The sequence below is a fragment of the Mus musculus genome, chromosome 7, assembly GCF_000001635.26.
Source record: "Mus musculus strain C57BL/6J chromosome 7, GRCm38.p6 C57BL/6J".
In the NCBI taxonomy this organism is placed as follows: domain Eukaryota; kingdom Metazoa; phylum Chordata; class Mammalia; order Rodentia; family Muridae; genus Mus; species Mus musculus.
Window position 1 is genome coordinate 64,688,622 of NC_000073.6, and position 18,500 is coordinate 64,707,121.

General features: G+C 46.2%; 1 protein-coding gene across 15 annotated transcripts in view; it reads left to right on the forward strand.

The window, feature by feature from the left end:
• The window catches only part of Apba2 (amyloid beta (A4) precursor protein-binding, family A, member 2), a 252,319-nt gene that overhangs the window by 187,062 nt on the left and 46,757 nt on the right, over positions 1-18,500 (forward strand). For all 15 annotated transcript variants that reach the window (XM_030242013.1, XM_030242006.1, XM_030242008.1 and 12 more), the window contains one exon: positions 6,403-7,396. In XM_030242013.1, the coding sequence (XP_030097873.1) occupies positions 6,443-7,396 (954 nt within the window). In that variant the 5' untranslated portion in view covers positions 6,403-6,442. The remainder of the gene's footprint in view (positions 1-6,402; positions 7,397-18,500) is intronic.

Sequence of the window (18,500 nt, forward strand, 5' to 3'; positions counted from 1 at the left end):
TAGGAAGCCTCTGGACCCCTGTGCGTGTGCACTTAACTCTCTCCTGGTCACACTCCTCCCTGTGCTCTTCTGAGGATTGTGGGCCACTAAATGCAACAGAGGTTTCTAAGTATTCTGAACAGAGGACCTGTGGAGGGGGAATGGTTTCTGGCATATGTTAAGGAAGCCTCATAGCATCACCTATGCAAGATCAGGGTACCCTGTGGCCCAGCGGGGGTGGGGGGGTGGGGTGGGGTGGGGGGTGGGTTCTTTATCAGTAGAAGCCGCTCTAACAAAGAGACTGCAGGTAGGCGTGACTCACGCTGCAGCATCCATATCTTATAGTTCAGAGGCTGCCTGGAAGGGGACTGTCTAAGGTCAAAATGCTGGTGTATTGATAATTGAGGGGGTTCTCACCTGGTTTATAGATGGTTTCTTTATACTGGTTCCTTACATAGTGGAAGGGATAAGACAGGTCTTTTGAGCCTCTTTTATAAGGCTCAGAGGACTCATCTTTTTGGACATGAACCCCCCAAATCTCTACCTCCTAATGCCATCCTTTTAGGGTTAGGATTTCACCGTAAGAACTTCTGGGGGACTCAACCATGCAGTCTATGTATGACAGATTGTCTATTCATTTAGGACCTATGATGCAGGTACTAAAATAAAACTCATAGAGCATTTTTACCGCTTAGACTGTTGTGTTATAGGAGAAGAGGAGGGGCTGAAGAACATGGCTCAGCACTTAAAGAACACTTTTTGTTCTTGCAGAACACTGAGTTTGGTTCCTAGCACCCTCTTAAGCTACTATAACTCTGGCTTCATGGGATTGGATGCTCTCTTCTGGCCTCTGTAGGCACCTGTACACACACACTCACACATACACACAAATAAATAAATAAAAGTGTAAAATGCACTTTAAAAAAAGAAAAAGAGGAAAACACAGAACTGTCTTTCGAGCAAGCTCTCAGCCGTGTGAAGAAATGAGCGGAATAAAGAACAGAAAGGAATACACCACAGAGCCTGGAGTAGCTGCCTTTGCCTGCATCACATCCTCCTCCTCCTTCCCTCTGTCTTTGCCTGGATCACATGACCCTCCTCCTTTCCTATTAAATGCACAGAGCACCGGATCACCATTTTCATCACCAGAAAATAACTACCACTCGGCAGCCACCTCCTGAATATGAAACTGCCCATATCATTGCAGCGGACAGCATGCAGGGTTGCTCAGCCTCTGGCTCTCTCCTCCTGAAGGGAGAAAAGCTCTTGGAGGTCTCCCATAGGGAAGCTGTCCCCACCAGGTAGTTGCACCCCTGGTAGTATGCACTTAAGCAATTGAAACCTGTCCACCAGTTGATGAGTTCTCTGATGATGGCAGTTCAATAAATGTGCTGTCCTATGAAACAGTCTCCAAGCTGTGTACACCTGCCATACTCACCACTGCCCAAGACCCTGCATCCTAGTTTCTCTCCATCCTGAGTCCACTAATATGTAACGGCTGATGGGGCAGGGGCCCTAGTCTCTTTAAGATCTTCAGGCAGATACAGCATTTCCAGTTTCCTAAGTGGAGAAGCCATCTGAAATAATTTGCCCAAAGTCTCAAAAAAAAAAAAAAAATCCTGACTTCTGAGTTTGAATCCTGATTTCCTGTCTGTCTTCATCAGGAGAGTACCCTCTTTACACTGAAGATGCCCAGTTATGGAAATTGAATTTTTGAGATTCTTTGAAGATCCACTCCCTCCTAGTTGGCCACCATGGGTCATTTTTGTTTGTAGCCACTGAAAGGAGACCCATATTACAACTATGATATCACATAGAAGCCACAGACACATTTTTATAGTAAGACATTTACAAAAATAAACAAAACTAGATCCATGTGGGAACTAAAAGGGGCCTAGGGGAAAGGAGGTGGGGAGGATAGCCTGCACCCAGCCAGAATTCCTCCTATGCTCTGGGCAGGCAGATGCAGGAAGGCTGCCAAACGCTTTCCACTCGGCCCTGGGTGGGCATCTAAGCCTCTGACCCCACTCGACAAGGGGCAGTCCTCAACCTGGGCAACACCCTTATCACCCCGGGGTTATGGGAAAGAGGGCTTAGGGAGAGAGGTTCCCACACAGGCAAGAGTCTGTGCAGCAGGCCTTGATGAGCAGAGACTGTCTATGGTTTTAGAGCTTTATTATAGAAAGGCAGGGGGAAAGAGAGAAGGGAGAGAGAGAGAGAGAGAGAGAGAGAGAGAGAGGCCATGGCCAAGAGGAGACAAAGGGGAAAGGGAGAGAGAGAGAAGAAAGGCTAGGGAGGAAGAGGGAGAGAGAGGAAGAGAGAGGAGAGAGGAGAAGAGAAGACAAAGAGAAAGGAGAGAGAAGTGAGAGAGCAAGGAGGGGCCAAACAGCCCCTTTTTATGATATGCTGCTATCTTTTCTGTTGCTAGGTAACTGGGGAGGAGTTTAGCCTGAAGGTCAGAAGCTTGGGACATTGCCTACATGACTACTAGCCATGCTTCTCTTGTGGGGGCTGAGGGGGCGGTAACTTAGACAGGAACCAGAATTCCAGAAGATATGCAAGAACTCCTTCCGTTCCATGAAGGTGAATTATCACCACCGGTTCTGGGGTTCAACATTTAGCCTCAACTGGAAACTAGGCTGTCTGTTTATAGCCCAATGCCCAACAGATCCATACCAGTGCCCAGCTGAATCACATCACAGCTCAAAGCAAAATAAAAAAAATCAGTAATATCAAAGCTATCTTTCCTTAATATTCTAATATTTGTTTGTCATTGATTTTGTTGTTTTTTTAAACCATTGTAATTAAAATATTATTTATTTTGCTTCAGTAAAGTACAGCATAAACATTTTATTCAGGTTAGGAATAAGAGGGTGTGTTAGGGCTGGAGAGATAGCCTAGTGGTCAAGTCTTGCCTCCTTCTCTCCATTAGATGAAGGTGCATTTGTTATGCTCTTGAACCAATTCATTTTTTATAAAAAAAATGCTATTAGAATATAGTCTTATCCACCAGTAAAGGGAGAAGAATAACAACCGACCCACAAAATTTTGACGCAAAACTTGTTCAGCCTAAAAGAAGTGCAAGGACAAAGATGGAGCAGAGACTGGAGGAATGGCCAACCAATAGCCAGCCCAACTTGAGACACATTCTATAGACAAGCACCAGTCCCTAACACTATTAATGATACTCGGCTATGCTTGCAGACAGGAGCCCAGCATAACTGTCCTCTAAGAGGCTCTAATCAGTAGCTGACTGAAACAGATGTAGATACCCACAGCCAAACACTGGATAGAGCTCAGGGACTCTTATGGAAGAATTGGGGGGGGGGGAGATTGAGGACCCTGAATTGGAAAGTAACTCTACAGGAAGACCAACAGACTCAACTAACCTGGGCCCCGGGTAGCTCTCAGAGACTGAGCCACCAACCAAACAGCTTACACGGACTGGATGAAGGCCCTCAGCACATATGTAGCAGACATGTAGCTCTGTATCCATGTGGGTCTCCCAATAATTGAAGCATAGGCTATCCCTAAAGCTGTAGCCAGACTTTAGAATCCATTCTCCAGCAAGCCTGCATTGTTTGGCTGCAGTGAGAGAGGATGTATGTACCTAGTCCTACAGAGACATGATTACCCGGGGGTGGGGGGGGAGGGAGTACACAGGGTGGCCCACCCTCTTAGGGGAGATGGGGCAAGGGACTCTATGAGAGGGCCTGAGAGGAAGGAGCATTTGAGATGTAAACAGATAAATAAATAATTTTTTTAAACTATCATAATTTCAGTACATGTACATTTACTACTTAAAATAATAATTATAGTTATTAGAAAATAACGATTCTTTTTCACTTTATCTTTTTAAAAAATGACACAATACCTATGCTACTTACTATTATGGAGAGTGATGTGAAAGATTTCCTCTTTTCCTGACAATTTTATCAATAAACTTATTGTTATACAAAAAAAAGAAAAAAATATCATGACTAGAATCAACTTATAAAGAGTTTATTTGAGGCTTGTGATTTTGGAGGGTCTATCATGACCAGAACGGTGTGGTGGCAAGAACAGGAAGCTAGGCAATCACATCTTGAGTCAAAAGCCCAAGCAGGAAGCAAACGACATGGCACAGAGTCTTTCAACTCAAAGCTCACCCCAGTGGTGGGCTTATTCCAGCAAAATTGCACCCCCTAAACGTCCCCTACAGTGCTACTAACCAGTGATTAAGTGTTCAACCATGGAAGCCTGTGGAAGACACTTCTCCTTCAAATAAGCAAAGGTTGTCACATAATGAGAAGGAGAAGCAAGTCTGTGAGGACATGTGAGTGGTGTCATTTGCCTAGGGACATAACAGTATCAACTAAAATCAACTAGGAATAAGTATATATTAGTAAGATGTAATTTCCTATAATCAGTACTTTTTTTCTGTATATATACCAGCAACAACCAGGTAAATAAGGGGAGAGAAACTTCATTGCAACACAAGAATAATGCGAGAATAAAGTTACCAAAGGATGCTGATAAGTCTGAAGCAAACTACAAAGCCATTGAGATCCATTTAGGACTTAGGTAAATGTGGAGTTATTTGTGCCGCAAAATTGGATAAAAAGATCCAACATCGTGAGTTTTGAAAATTTCTCTAAAATAATGCATAATTGAAGGCTATACTAACTTCAATGATAATGGGATCCTGGAGGACGTTTGGACTCAATAGCTCTTCAAGTTCATCAGGGAGGAGGAATGTGAAAATAGCTAGAGGCCATTTAAAAATGAGAATAATGGAGAAAATTGACTTCTCTGGTGTTAAAAATCTCACAGCCGTGGCAATTAAAATGGCACGGGGCTAGGGGAGAACAGATAGCCTAGGCTGGAGTAGGAGAGAGCTAGGCTACACATAGGCTAGTGCACACAGCCAGTCTTAGGACTCAGGACTCAGGCTTATGAATGTGTGCACACAGCCCATCTTAGGACTCAGGACACAGGCTTATGAATGTGTACCAGTATAGCCACGCATCCACCCTGCCTCTCACCACCAGCACAGCATTGAAAATCCACATGAGTTATTCCATGACCAGTGGGGGATCTACCTTGTGTTATAGAATTTTCCCAACCGGGAGGTGAATCCAAGGACTCTGTGCATGTTTGGGGTGGAGGAGGGGAAGTACTTATACTCTAGGTTAGATGGATTGAATTTATGTTTTACTTATAGCATTTTCTTTCTTTCCTTTTTGTTAGAAAATTAATCCATTACAAAAGCGAAATGTTAATTTAGTTATAGGACCTATATACTAGATAGTTACTTCGGCATCAAATGACTTTCTCCGTGTGTCTTATAATCACAATGCAAGATTGACACTTTGGGCACAAAACATGTTCCATATCTCAAAGTGGCTATACCTGGTGGCTCATGCCTTTGATCCTAGCTGTCAGGATGCAAGGGCAGGAGGATCTGTGTGAGTTTGAGGCCGGTCTGATCTACTACAGAGCAAGTTCAGGACAGCCAACACTATCTCATAAAACAAAACAAAACAAAACAAAACAAACAAAAAAAAGAGCCAAAAAATGACTAATGAAGAGGTTGTTATCAAGAATTTAAAAGTTTCTAACAACTCATTCATGTGATAAATGTTTTTCCAGAATTTATAGAGACTTTATTTTTAAAGTACCAGCTCCTTTATCAACTACTTTGCCAGTGAGTCTCAAACACCTAATTCTGAAACAGTACTGGAAATAACCAGTGAATTTTTCAGACTTCCCTTGAGTTTCAAGAAGCTGTAGCTATAAACTACAGTCATAAAGTCCAAAATAAAATTATCCCATTAATCTTTTCAGTATCTTAAAAGTATCGGTGGAGATAAATTATGAACTTTAAAAATCTAAACTTTAAGCTGGGCAGTGGTGGCACATGCCTTTAATCCCATCACTCGAGGCAGAGGCAGAGGCAGAGGCAGAGAGGCAGAGAGGCAGAGAGGCAGAGAGGCAGAGAGGCAGAGAGGCAGAGAGGCAGAGAGGCAGAGAGGCAGAGAGGCAGAGAGGCAGAGAGGCAGAGAGGCAGAGAGGCAGAGAGGCACAGGCACAGATGTCTATGAATTTGAAGCCAGGCTGGTCTACAGAGGGAGTTCCAGGATGGCCAGGGCTACATAGAAAAACTCTGTCTCAAAAACTAAAAGCAAAAAACAAAACAAAACTATATATAATTTGATATATCTCATATCAGATACTATATATAAGTGCAACTGTATCAGGATGTGTCCTCATAGTAAGTCCAGGACTGTCCAGGGCTGTCTTTATGTGGTGTGTTGGGGTCAACAGCTGTCACAGTGTATGCTGTCAAAATATAGCAATGTGGTTTTGTTCACATAGCAAGTGGCACATGTCTTAGGTTGGCCATGGTCTAATGTGAGGCTCTCTCTGCCTTCCTTTCCACAGTGGCTGCTTCCAGGTAACAATGGCTGTGTGAGCGTCTGCCATGGCCCACCGCAAGCGTCAGAGCACTGCAAGCAGCATGCTGGACCACAGGGCCAGGCCAGGTCCTATCCCCCATGACCAGGAGCCTGAGAGTGAGGACACAGAACTGCCTCTGGAGAGCTATGTACCCACAGGCCTGGAGCTGGGCACTCTGAGGCCAGAGAGCCCCACGCCCGAGGAACAGGAGTGCCACAACCATAGTCCTGATGGGGACTCCAGCTCTGACTATGTGAACAACACATCTGAGGAGGAGGACTATGACGAGGGCCTCCCTGAGGAGGAGGAGGGTGTCACCTACTACATCCGCTACTGTCCTGAGGATGACAGCTACCTGGAGGGCATGGACTGTAATGGGGAGGAATACATAGCACACGGTGCACATCCCGTGGACACCGATGAGTGTCAGGAGGCGGTGGAGGACTGGACGGACTCAGTGGGCCCTCATACTCATAGCCACGGGGCTGAAAACAGCCAGGAGTACCCAGATGGCCACCTGCCTATCCCAGAGGATGACCCTACTGTCCTGGAGGTCCATGACCAGGAAGAAGATGGCCACTACTGTTCCAGCAAGGAGAGCTACCAGGACTATTACCCCCCAGAGACCAATGGGAACACAGGTGGCGCCTCCCCCTATCGCATGAGGCGTGGGGATGGGGACCTAGAGGAGCAGGAGGAAGACATCGACCAGATAGTGGCTGAGATCAAGATGAGCCTGAGCATGACCAGTATTACCAGTGCCAGCGAGGCCAGCCCTGAGCACATGCCGGAGCTGGATCCCGGGGATTCCACTGAGGCCTGTCCACCCAGTGACACTGGCCATGGACCCGGTAGGCAAGAAGCAAGGCCCAAGTCGCTGAACCTTCCCCCTGAGGTTAAGCACCCTGGAGACCTCCAGAGAGGACTCAAGACCAAGACCAGGACCCCAGAGGAGAGGCCAAAGTGGCCCCAAGAGCAGGTATGCCTTAACTACCTCCAGGGAAGGGGTGGCCCTAGAGAGTATGATATCACCCAGTAGGTAGTGAAGCCCATGGTGGGGGTGGGGGTGATGACAGGTGGAGGGGTGGGGTGGGGTAGGGGGAGCTAGCAACTATCCAGTTGACACTGTGAATTAAGTTAATTGTTCAGTAACTGTGATGATCAAGGAATGTCTTGTCACCTTAAGGAATCCATCCCTTAAATTCAGGAACCCATACCACCAAAGGGCTGATTGGCAGCTCTGATCTCCTAGGAAATGCCCTGAACCCAGGCTGTATTCCACTGCCTGACTCAGCTCACGATAGGAGAGGATCCATGCTACTCTTCTGATTCCCTGAGGTGGCCTCCTCAGGCCATCAGGACCCTGGTCAGGATGGCAGTAAAGGGATGCAGGCATTCACATACTTCCCTACCTCACAGTGCCCATTGCAACGTCTCCAAAGCCATCTTGACCCCATGGGCGCTTAGTTGTGAGAAACTACTGTCTTGGAAAAAGAAATCACTATTTCGAAATGTGACCAAGTCATAGAGAAGAAGTGCATACTAACACGAGGGATAGAACCACAATCATTCTTTATTTCAGTTACATCAAAGCAAGTATGTAGTCTAATAAACACATCTGAAAAACCACCATCCCACCCCACCCCCACACAAAACAGAAAAAGAAATCACTGTGAGCGTGTACAGGGAGATGTAATTACTGGATTTGTATAAAGGACTTCTCTTTGGCCCATTATATGGACAGCTTTCCTGGTTTGTAAAGCCTTAATTATTTTCCCCCAGAAGATTTCATGAGTTTGAATATTTATTCAATACATACTGAATTGAACACACACACACACACACACACACACAGGGGTGAAAGCTGGTGCTTGGAATGTAAATCACGTTGATTTGCTATGGGATTCGCCACACATTTCGGTGCCTTTTATTCTCATTGAGTTAGTAATTGCCAGCTGACTTCACTTTTGGGGTGCCCTGTCATCGACAGCAGTTCTGCCTTCATGGGGAGGGGCATACTGTGAGGCATAAACTCTATTGTACTCGTAAATGTTGGAGGCAGGGGCTTGGGACTCTGGTCTGGGCTTCAGGCCAAAATACCCACATTTTTATTCATTCGTTTTCAGAACACGAGCTTCTCCCCAACAACAGCGATGGCACTGCAGGAATGGGCGTGGGTCGTAGATCATGTGACACACTGTGCTTTGTTGTAATAAGTGGCCTCCCCATCAAAGGTCCGTCAGGAAAAAAATTATCTTGGAACCTGGTACGGAGTTAGAACACCTGGGTGCTGTTCTGTTGTGTTTCACTTTCCTTCATGATAACCAGATGAATGAATGAAGGTGAATAGAATTCCATAGACCTTTGGATTAGAGTGCTTGGGGCACGCGCATACATGTGCGCGCGTGTGCGTGTGTGTGTGCGTGTGCGTGTGTGTGTGTGTGTGTGTGTGAATGCAAATGGTTAAATAAATGAGTGTTGGTGGCAGGTGGAACTGGGGGACGTCTCAAGCCATCATGGGAGACAAAAATGAAATCTGTTCTTTCAGAGAAAGGTGTTGAATGGAAAAGCAGGTACTTCAATCTCTCAGCCCACGGTGTCCTTAAAGCAATGTTCTTAGCCAAGACATTGGAAAAACTTCTGAGAGCCAGTTAATGATTATATTCGGTTCTTTTGTTGTTTTGTTATTATTGCTTTTGTAGTCATGCATTCATTAGTTTGTCTGTCCATCCATGGACTAATCCTGTCCAGAGAGAGCCTAGAGGACCTAGCTCCAGACTGCCCAGGCCCCCAGGAATGAACGAGCTGTGTGCTCCTCTGGAAGGCTCTGTTGGGTCTTGCCATGCAGATGAGTTGTATATCCTGTTGTCCCGAGTTGCTCATCTCACACTAGGAATTCTGAATTTGGGCCATTAACATCCACTGGTGAATAAATTGAGCCATAAATATCCACTGGAATCACCTTGGAAACCAGATTCTCTAGAAAATGCACAGCGCTGGATACTTCGAAGGTGCTTCATTTGAAATCACAGCTGTGTTCCTAAAAGGAATCTTACTCCCCTGGGGACAGACAAGCTGTGCCAGGAACAATCAAAAGCCTGGTCTAGGACAGAGAGTCAGAGTCAGAGTGTCTGAGGCCCCTACCCAGTTCCTGGAGCCCCATCTGTGTGTTTAGTGCGGCACTGCCTAGAACCAATGTTACAGCAGAAATGAATCAGGAGGCAGGGGGTTGCGGGGGTGGGTTGGAGCAACCACCCTGGCCTCCTGGTAGACTTTCTCTGTAAAACTTGCCCTTGGCCTATAACATGGGCCCAACAGGGGGCACCCCAGAACTACCTGTTTGCAATTCAACAAGATGGCACATTCAAATCGGAGAAGCATTGCTGTGGAAGTCCAACTGGAGGGACATGGTAGCATCCCTTATCTCTCCCCTACTTGTTTTAAAGCTTAAAAATTATAGTCAGTGTTAGTTTTTGAAGTATGGTTTGAGTGTCTCTAATCTGAAATAGAGTCCTAAATACTCTAAAGCTGGTTTCTTGAGTGCTGACATAAGGCTATAGCAGAAACTATCACACCACCACCCTGAGACAGGCCACGATCAAAGCACAAGTGTGTTAGGTTACCCCCCAACCCCCGCTTTTCATTAGAAAACATACATGAATTCTCATGTTACAGTCTCATCCCAAATCTGAACCCAGGGATTCTCTCAGTCATTTTGTGCAGGATGTTTAGGCTGTCCTGAGGAACATCCTTCGGCCACTGTAAGTACATGGTATACATGTGAGACATGCACTTCCCACAGGACCACTACGCAGCATAAAGACCTGTCTTCGTGTGCTCTGTGTTCCCTGAAGACCCCAGGACTGAACATAGAGCACACAGCTATCATTACGGCACAGATGGTGGGTGGCCTTTTCTCCCATATGTGAGACTGGCACAGACATCTTTTTACATACGAATGGTGTTTTCTGTCTTTTGTACTTCTTGAGGGCCAGGGCCTGAGTGATACATGTTGTTGTAAAAGGGTCTGTGTTGACCCTTTTACATTCCCGCACCACTAACTTGCCTACTGTGTTCTCTTGGCCATGAGGTATGGTCCCACGTCTTATCTCTGTCTTGGATTTTTTTTCCTTTCCTATTTCATAGACTGCTTCATGCATTTTGCTACATGTTTCCTTTAGCCTGTTTTCCTTTGGACTGGGACTGTTCCATTCTCACCGTCTCCATAGTTATTAAGACACAGGTGACCCATCAGCTGTCAGTCTACCTCTTTGGGGCACAGAAGGAGTCAGTCAGATGATTCCTTCCCACACATGGAGGATGAATTTATAATAGACACTGCTTTAGTCTGGCCTCTGTAGAAAGCAAGTTGCTCATTGTGACAGTAAGTGGAGTGTATGACCTGTAGCATCTGCCTGTGCTTTGGATTGCTGTGCGTGCTCAGAAGGCTCCAGTTTCCTCTTACAAGTTACAGTCCATCAACAGGGGAAACCAAAGCAGGAATTCAAAGCAGGAGCTGATAGAGAGGGCATGGAGAGATGCTGCTTGCATTTCATGGCTTTCTCAGCCTGCTTATAAAACTCAGGACCACCATCCCAGGGATGGTACCACCCACAATGGGATCGGTTCTCCTGTAGCAATCATTAACCAAGAAAATGCCTTCCAGGTTTATCCATAGGCATTCTGATGGAGGTGTTTCTTCTTTTCTAGTTTGTGTAAAGGTGACAAAAAGCCAACCAGGACACATCCTGTGTCTTATGGCGCTTCCTTCCAAGGTGGAAGGCTGCAGGCACTGATGAACCCGCTACTCAGCACCAGCACCTTTGCAGCAGAGAGGCTTGTCTGAGAGGGCAGCTTCCAGGATTTCCTGAGATCCCCCAAACCCACCAGGCTCCAACCCCTGAGAACAGCTTAACTTATGCTCATATTTAACTCCCTGCAGCCATCTTTACTTTCGCTCCTCTCTGGGTGGTTTGTAATGCCTAATACAATGTCATGCTGTGCAAATTGTTGTCCTGCATTGTTTACTGGAATGTTGACAAGAAAGTGTGGATGCGTTCAAAGCAGAGGCAGTTTTGTTTTTATGAATATTTCCCACCCACACTCATTTGAATCTTTAGATGTGAAACCCACGAATGCAGAGGATCGCTGTGTTTTGGTTGGCAGATGAGTTGGGGAAAGTTCTTTGTTCTTCAGGCTGTCCATTCATTGCTGTGCAGGGCAACTACTGCTTGCTCAGCCAACATCCTGTAGCCTCAAGACCTTTTCTTTTCATTAGAAGAGAAATACACGGGGAATGGCAACCTAAATCTCATTCTAAAGTTCAGAATCCCTTACTCAATTCCAGGATGGCTTAATGCCAGCTCAGAATGCTGATAACGGACCCCTACCAGGACCCTTCATGGCTGAAGACTTAGTGATTGTTTGGCTTCAATTTATACAAAATTCTTGAGCAACTGTGAAGGGCAGGGGAATCTGTGTCATGGTACAAGGGGCTCAAAGTCTCTGAATTCCTCAAGAAGCCAAAGGTTTGGTGCTGAGGTTGTCAGCTAGTTCCTGTTCTATTGCTGCAGAGAGGCACCTGACTAAGGCAGCTTATAAAAGAAGCCGTTTAACTAGGGGCTTGCTTATAGTTTTAGAGTGTTAGTCCATGATCCTCATGGGAAGCATGGTGGCAGGCAACAGGCATGGTGTTGGAGCAAGAGCTGAGAGCTTACATCCTGATCTGCGGGCAAGAGGCAGAGTGATTGGGCCTGGCATGGGTTTTGGACACCTCAAAGGCCTCCAGTGATACACCTCCTCCAACAATGCCATACCTCCTAATACTTCTTGAACAGTCTACTAACTGGGAACTAACCATTCAAATATATGAATCTACAGGGTCAGTTCTCATTCAGACAAACACAAGGTGGTTGAGTCCTATGTAGTATAAGTAGTCCCCCACCCCGTTGTACAGCTTGAAAGGGCTGAGTTTTGTTCTGTGGGATTGTTGTTCTATGCTTTTGAGGAATGATGCAAGAACATGTCTGTCCAGTGCCAAAAGAGCCTGTCCTGTAGGTATGTATGGTAGTCTGTGGTGGCAGGTTTTCTGTGTGTGGTTTTAGCAAGTGCTACATGGCTTGCTTGAGAGTCCCCCTTGTTCCTGTCCTCTCATCTGCTACCTTGTATGATCTTTCATGAGGTAAATCTACCTAGAGAGATTTAGTCTGTTGGACCTTGGAGATTTCAGGCTGTCTAGTTTGTCAGCTCTACATCGTGGGTCCAGTCAACCAAATATGTGTTTTGATTATTTGTGGTTTTCATGATTTCTATTTATCACCACCCCAGCAGTGTTTTCTAGCAAGAGCCCTCTGATAATAGAAAAACAAGAAGATCAATACCTCATAGCCAGCTTAATACAACAGCTAAAGTGAAGTGTGATCCAGGGCCTTCGGCCACACTGAGTGTCATGTCCATCACTGTTCGCCACAGAGATGCTCTGTCTGTGACATTTCACCGAGGCTTGTTTTGCAAAGGACTCTTCAAGATTGCCATGTGAACATTAGTGCCAAATAAGCAGAGATAACACTACCTGAATGCCTGACTTTGACCTGCTTCTGGTGGAGCTGGTAGCACTATGTGCCTTCTGGAAAGGTGCCTCACTGTGTCCGATCTGATACTCCATGAAGCAAGGATTAGCTCCCACTTTATAGCAGAGGACTGACAGCAAAGCTCAATGGGATCATTAGCAGCCTGGTCCTTCTCTGATCTGTTTGCAGTGGGAAGAAGGGCTTTAGTGTTTGCTGCGCACAGAGGATGCAAACTATCCACGCTCAGATAGTGTTTTGGCAAGTGCCTAACGCCAGGGGTTTGGGGGTTTGCTGAGAACCACTCCAGTCTTACTCAGGAGGAAAGACTCTGGGAAGGCCCTGGGTCTCTGTGGAGGACATATGGTCTCTTTCTGACTATAACCCTCCTGCAATGCTTCTTTCTCTGCCCACACATGCCTCTGTTCACACATGCCTTCAGTGTCTGCACATCAGCTGGTTTCTGTAGTCCATACTGGTTGCACTCAGCCTTTATTTTTAATCACCTTTCTCTCTGGTCAGTGTGACAGGGTGACCTCTGAACCTACTTTTACAAAGTCCCAGGACTGTTTTGAAAGAGGAATCCCATGGGTGCCGCTTGCTGTTGTTGCCCGCCTCCTCTCCCAGAGCTTCCAAACTTGATTGTCGGGTCTTGTTGGCTCAGCTTGGCTTTCAGAATGGTTGGTATGTCACCAGAGGTGGCTGTGATTATCTGGAAGCAGAAAGTGGGAATGTGGGCAGGAATTTATGGAGTGCTGTTAAAGTCAGGGTCTAAATTGTTTTGGATTCCAAAAATTAATTAATATATACACATATTATTTTACTGCACAAATTAAGGGAGTTCGGTGTTATAATTTCATCATATATATGGTGGTTACAATGGAGCAAATAGGTGGCCTTGCTATCAAGATTGACACAGGAAGAAACAATCCTAGCTGATGAGGTAGGGCAGGAGAAGGGTCAGGACTACTTAGAGCCACAGAGGAGCAGGTGGGGTGAATGGGACAGCCGATCCTCTCTGAAGGTCACCTCAAGGAGTGGGGTTCTCACATGGCATCTCCTCAACCTCTTTCCAGGAGACACTCACAGCTCTGGTCATGGCCTTGGTTTTCTTATGCCTGCTTTCTGATGGAAAAAGTGATGGGGAACTCATACTGGCCTCTCACTGACTTCAAATGCTGCCTGGAGCTCTCTTTACTATAGGCATCTTCTCACCAGTGTCTCCTCTTAAAGTCTGTTTTCTTTAAGAGCCAACTCTCCCCTACAGGACACCCCACATCCTGGGCTAGCTGGCTGCACATCCCCTCTCACCCATTCAGATGGGCAGCTATGTGAATCAGGCACCGTGGTCGCCAAGGCGAGAGTGGCCCTACTCTTGCACTTGAGAACTCATTCTGGAGGGGGAAGACAAGGAGAGACTGCTGCCCCACCCTTCACCCAGGCAGAGCTGGGTACTCAAGAAAGTTGCCCACCCAGGCAAAGAGTTCCAGCCAGAAGTCAGACTCCAACATAGATGAGAAGGGAAGCTTTGGGAAATCAGTAAATGAGTGAGGCAAACCATGGGGGTTGGGGGGTGAGTGCCCTCAGTGTGGACTGCAGCTGTCACTGTGGTGGACTGTGGCTGTAGCTGTGGTGGGCTGCGGCTGTCACTGTGGTGGGCTGTGGCTGTAGCTGTGGTGGGCTGCGGCTGTCACTGTGGTGGGCTGTGAAGACAGGGAAAACAAGCTCCAGGTTGAGGATAGTGATGAGAGAGAGACAGAGAATGGTCATCCTGAGAGAGGAGCAGAGCTAGGAGAGATTCAGAGTCTAAAGGCCAAGTGCTAGAGACATCAGAAGACCAAGGTCAGCAAGGCAAGAGCTGTGGCCTGCAAGTCCCTGGGGCAAGGTAGAGCAGGTCCGGTGGGTTGGGAAGGGAGAGAGTTACCCTTGGAGATGGAAAAGGATACAAAACATTATAGGGGCTTACAAGGGTGGACCTGAAGTGACAGGTTGGAGAAGATGACCCACCCACTGTGTTTGTGACATTGACTAGAATTTCACTAATTTGCCAGTGGGAATGACTGTAGATGAGTGACCTGAGGCAGGGAGCTGGCCTCTGGGCACATCCCTCCCTTTCTCCCTGGTTGGTTTCCATCTGTGACCAACAGCATCTCACAGGGCCTCGTATTTACCAGAGTTTAGACCAACATCCAGTTGATAGACAAGGTTAGTCACGTGACATTGCCTGGGAAGTACAGATCTCCATGTAAGAAATTTTAGAAACCTCATCTGTTTGGGAGGGAAGGCAGCATGGATAACTGTGACACATGGAAATGCATAATGACACACATGGCGTGTTCCCCTGATGTGTGACTGACGCATGATGTGGTAGTCATAGGATTTCACCCCACAGCATTCATTCACACCCAGTGTTAAATCAGACACTAACAAGACAGGGGGTGTGGTAGCGAGGGGTTCATCAATAACATCTGTCCATATGGCAGATGGCACGGGAACACAAGCACAACCCAGGCACCTCAGGAAAGGATGTGCACAGGGCAGTGCCCTTAGAATAGATGGTGACATCCAATACCCAATGACCCCACGGTCTACCTTCATAGAAGGGAATCTCGTGTCTCTCCACCTGAGACTAAGCCAAGATACAATCAGTTGGAGCTGAGAGAAGGCCACACCTAAGTTTCCAAAAACTCGGTGCCAGCTTCCCCTTGTTTTAACCCCTGACATGTAGGTCAAGAACACAGAGGGTTGAGCTAAGGGCCAGCTTCTGATAGCAGGTGGGCACTGTCCTTGGTGCTGACAAAACTGCGTTACTACCTCATGATGGCCTGTACCTCATGGTAGTCTGCTCAGCCTACAGCTGGGCTGGGTAGACTGTCAGCCCACTCTGGATGATGGTGGATGGAGAATTGCTGATCCAAGAGAGGAGTTTAGAGCAATGGCTTTCTGGATGGATGGGCACAGGGTTGGGGGGGGACATTACCCATTAACCTTCATCATTCCCTTTGGCTTGTATGCTTGCAGGTAGCCTATGATTCTGCCTATGAGATCTGTGTGCCTGATCCACTTTCTGTACCCTAGCAATGCTGACATTTCCCACATAGCCCCGCTTCTCCTCAAAGCAATTCTAGAAAGCAGCTCAGGGACGCCCATCGGAGACCTCCGCTCTGAGTGCTGGGTGATCGTTGGGGGGGTGGGGCTGGTATCTGTTGATTTTGCCATAGTGAACTCCTACATAGCTTCTAGTGTCTAAGAGCTTCAGACTGAGACCACTCCCTGTGGCGGCCAGGACTCTCAAGTACCCTAAACCCTTTTGTTATCCCTTTCTTTCTAAAGACCTTGCCACAGTCTAGTTCCTGCTCCATTTGCTTGTCCCCTGACATGTTTTGTTTTGGTTTGGTTTGGTTTTTTTTGTGGTGTTTGTGGTGGAAACTCACTACCTTGTACATGCTAAACTAGCACTCTTACCACTGACCTATGCTTCTAACCTCCTCATTGTGCATTCATTCATTCATTCATTCATTCCTGACAGCCTCTTTTAAAAGCATCAGTCAGTCTTTAAGAAGGGAAAGATCATCCAGTCTTCAAAACTCAAAGGCACAAAAACAGTGCCTTCTACTCTTTAGTAGCTAATTAGCTTAGACTCCCTCCCACTTTTCTTCCCCTTTGAACTTCAGGAAGACTGTGAAAATCCATTACACCTCCAACATGGACAGTCTGGCTTCTGAAGGAGAGGCCGTGGGCTGGTTATGTTTTCAGGGCTTTGTGGATCATCTGCGCCTCAGTTGTTATGAGGAATGGACAAAGAAAAGCATTTACCTACACTGACGTTAGTCAGCATTTACAACACAGTAAGCCCTAAGGACAGGGTACAGACTGACAGAAGCCAGACACAAAAGGACAGATATCCTGTGCTACACTTCCATGATGTTCCCAGTACAGAAAGTAGAGTCGTGTCTTCCAGAGGCTAGAAGAGGTTTAAGTGGAGAGTTATAATTTAAGGGGCATGGGGTTTACAGTGGTGCAAGGGAGACCTGGGTATGAGTGGTGGTGAATATCTTCAAGCCACTCAACTGACAACCTAAAAGTGGCTGTCAGAGTAAACCTATTTACTATTGTAAAAGAAATAAATGACTTTGTGTTGTTGACTGATTTGAGCCAGTTTGGAACATCAGTACCCAAGCTGGGCCAGTCTGACTGTGAGTAGCCAGCATCATACACACAAAGCCATTTAGGACCAATCAAACTGGTTCAGACAGAACAACAGTGGCACTGCATACCCTCTTTTAGGATGTGAACACAGAACACACATGTGGTCATGAGGTAGTGGGTCTGCATTGTTTTAGCGTACACCAGGGCTATCACACTCGATGAGTAGCCCATCGCACTCTTTCTCGCCTGGGTTTTGGGTTGTGGTCAGTATTGAACATGCTCTCACCTTGGCAGGAGAGTGTGACACAAAAGATTATCAAAAAAATGTTATAAGCACAGACACATGGCAAAGGGAAGCAGCCGAGGTCATACCCTGTGCATACTAAAATCTGCACACTGACATGCCTTGAATTACAATGGATTTATATTATAATAAGCCTATAAGTCTTACTTTAGAAAGTTGTAAGTAAAAAAAAAAAAGAAAGAAAATAAAAAAAAGAAAGTATAACCACAGTCCCAACATCAGGACCAAGCTAAGTGGGATTCTGTAGATAGCTGTGCTCTCTGATCCTGACTGAGAGCTATGGCTCTTGCTATGGTGGCCAGCATCCTGACAGACAACTGCATTGCATGCTCCTAGCCTTCAGGCAGTCCAAGTCTACAATCTAAAGTGCAGTTCCTCCTGAATGCATATTGAATGTTGCATTTGCACTTTGTAAAGTAAAAAAAAAAAAAAAAAATTGGAAAACTCTCGTCATAAATTGAGACCCTCCTTTCTTGTAAAAATCTAACACTAAGCATTAATTCTACTCTTCCCCTTCCCACTAGCTTTTTAAAAAGCAAACATTCCATTTTTATATTCCCAAAAACTTGGCACGGAGAAGCTAACTGGGTCCTTGGTATCATCTTACTATATTATCTGGTGAAATGTCTTTTAAATTCTGAGTCACAGGATTTAGCTTTGGTGTCTGCTGCACTGGGTTGTTCCTGTGAGTTGGAAGTCAGTCAGTTATTACTGAGCACTAATCATACTGACTGAAGCTGGGGACTCTTTTTCCTCTTAGGAGAGCACAGCTCTGGTGGTAGCAATTCCGTGCCACTCATGGCAGTCCACATGGACTGATAGGAGTTAAATACAGAAGATGTCCCCTGGAAATTGAAACCTAATATTGACTTAGCATTAGTCACCGACTTTCTTTCTGACACTGGCACCTTTGTTTTAGATGTCAAGCTAGTTTTCTCAGAATGTGTGCACAAGGCTTGAGGCTAAGTGCAGGGAAGCTAAGGGAATTCAAAGGATGGTCCAGGTTCCTGGGAGGGCTCCAGGCTTGAGCTGTGGATAACGGCAGGCAATTGCATCTGTGAGTA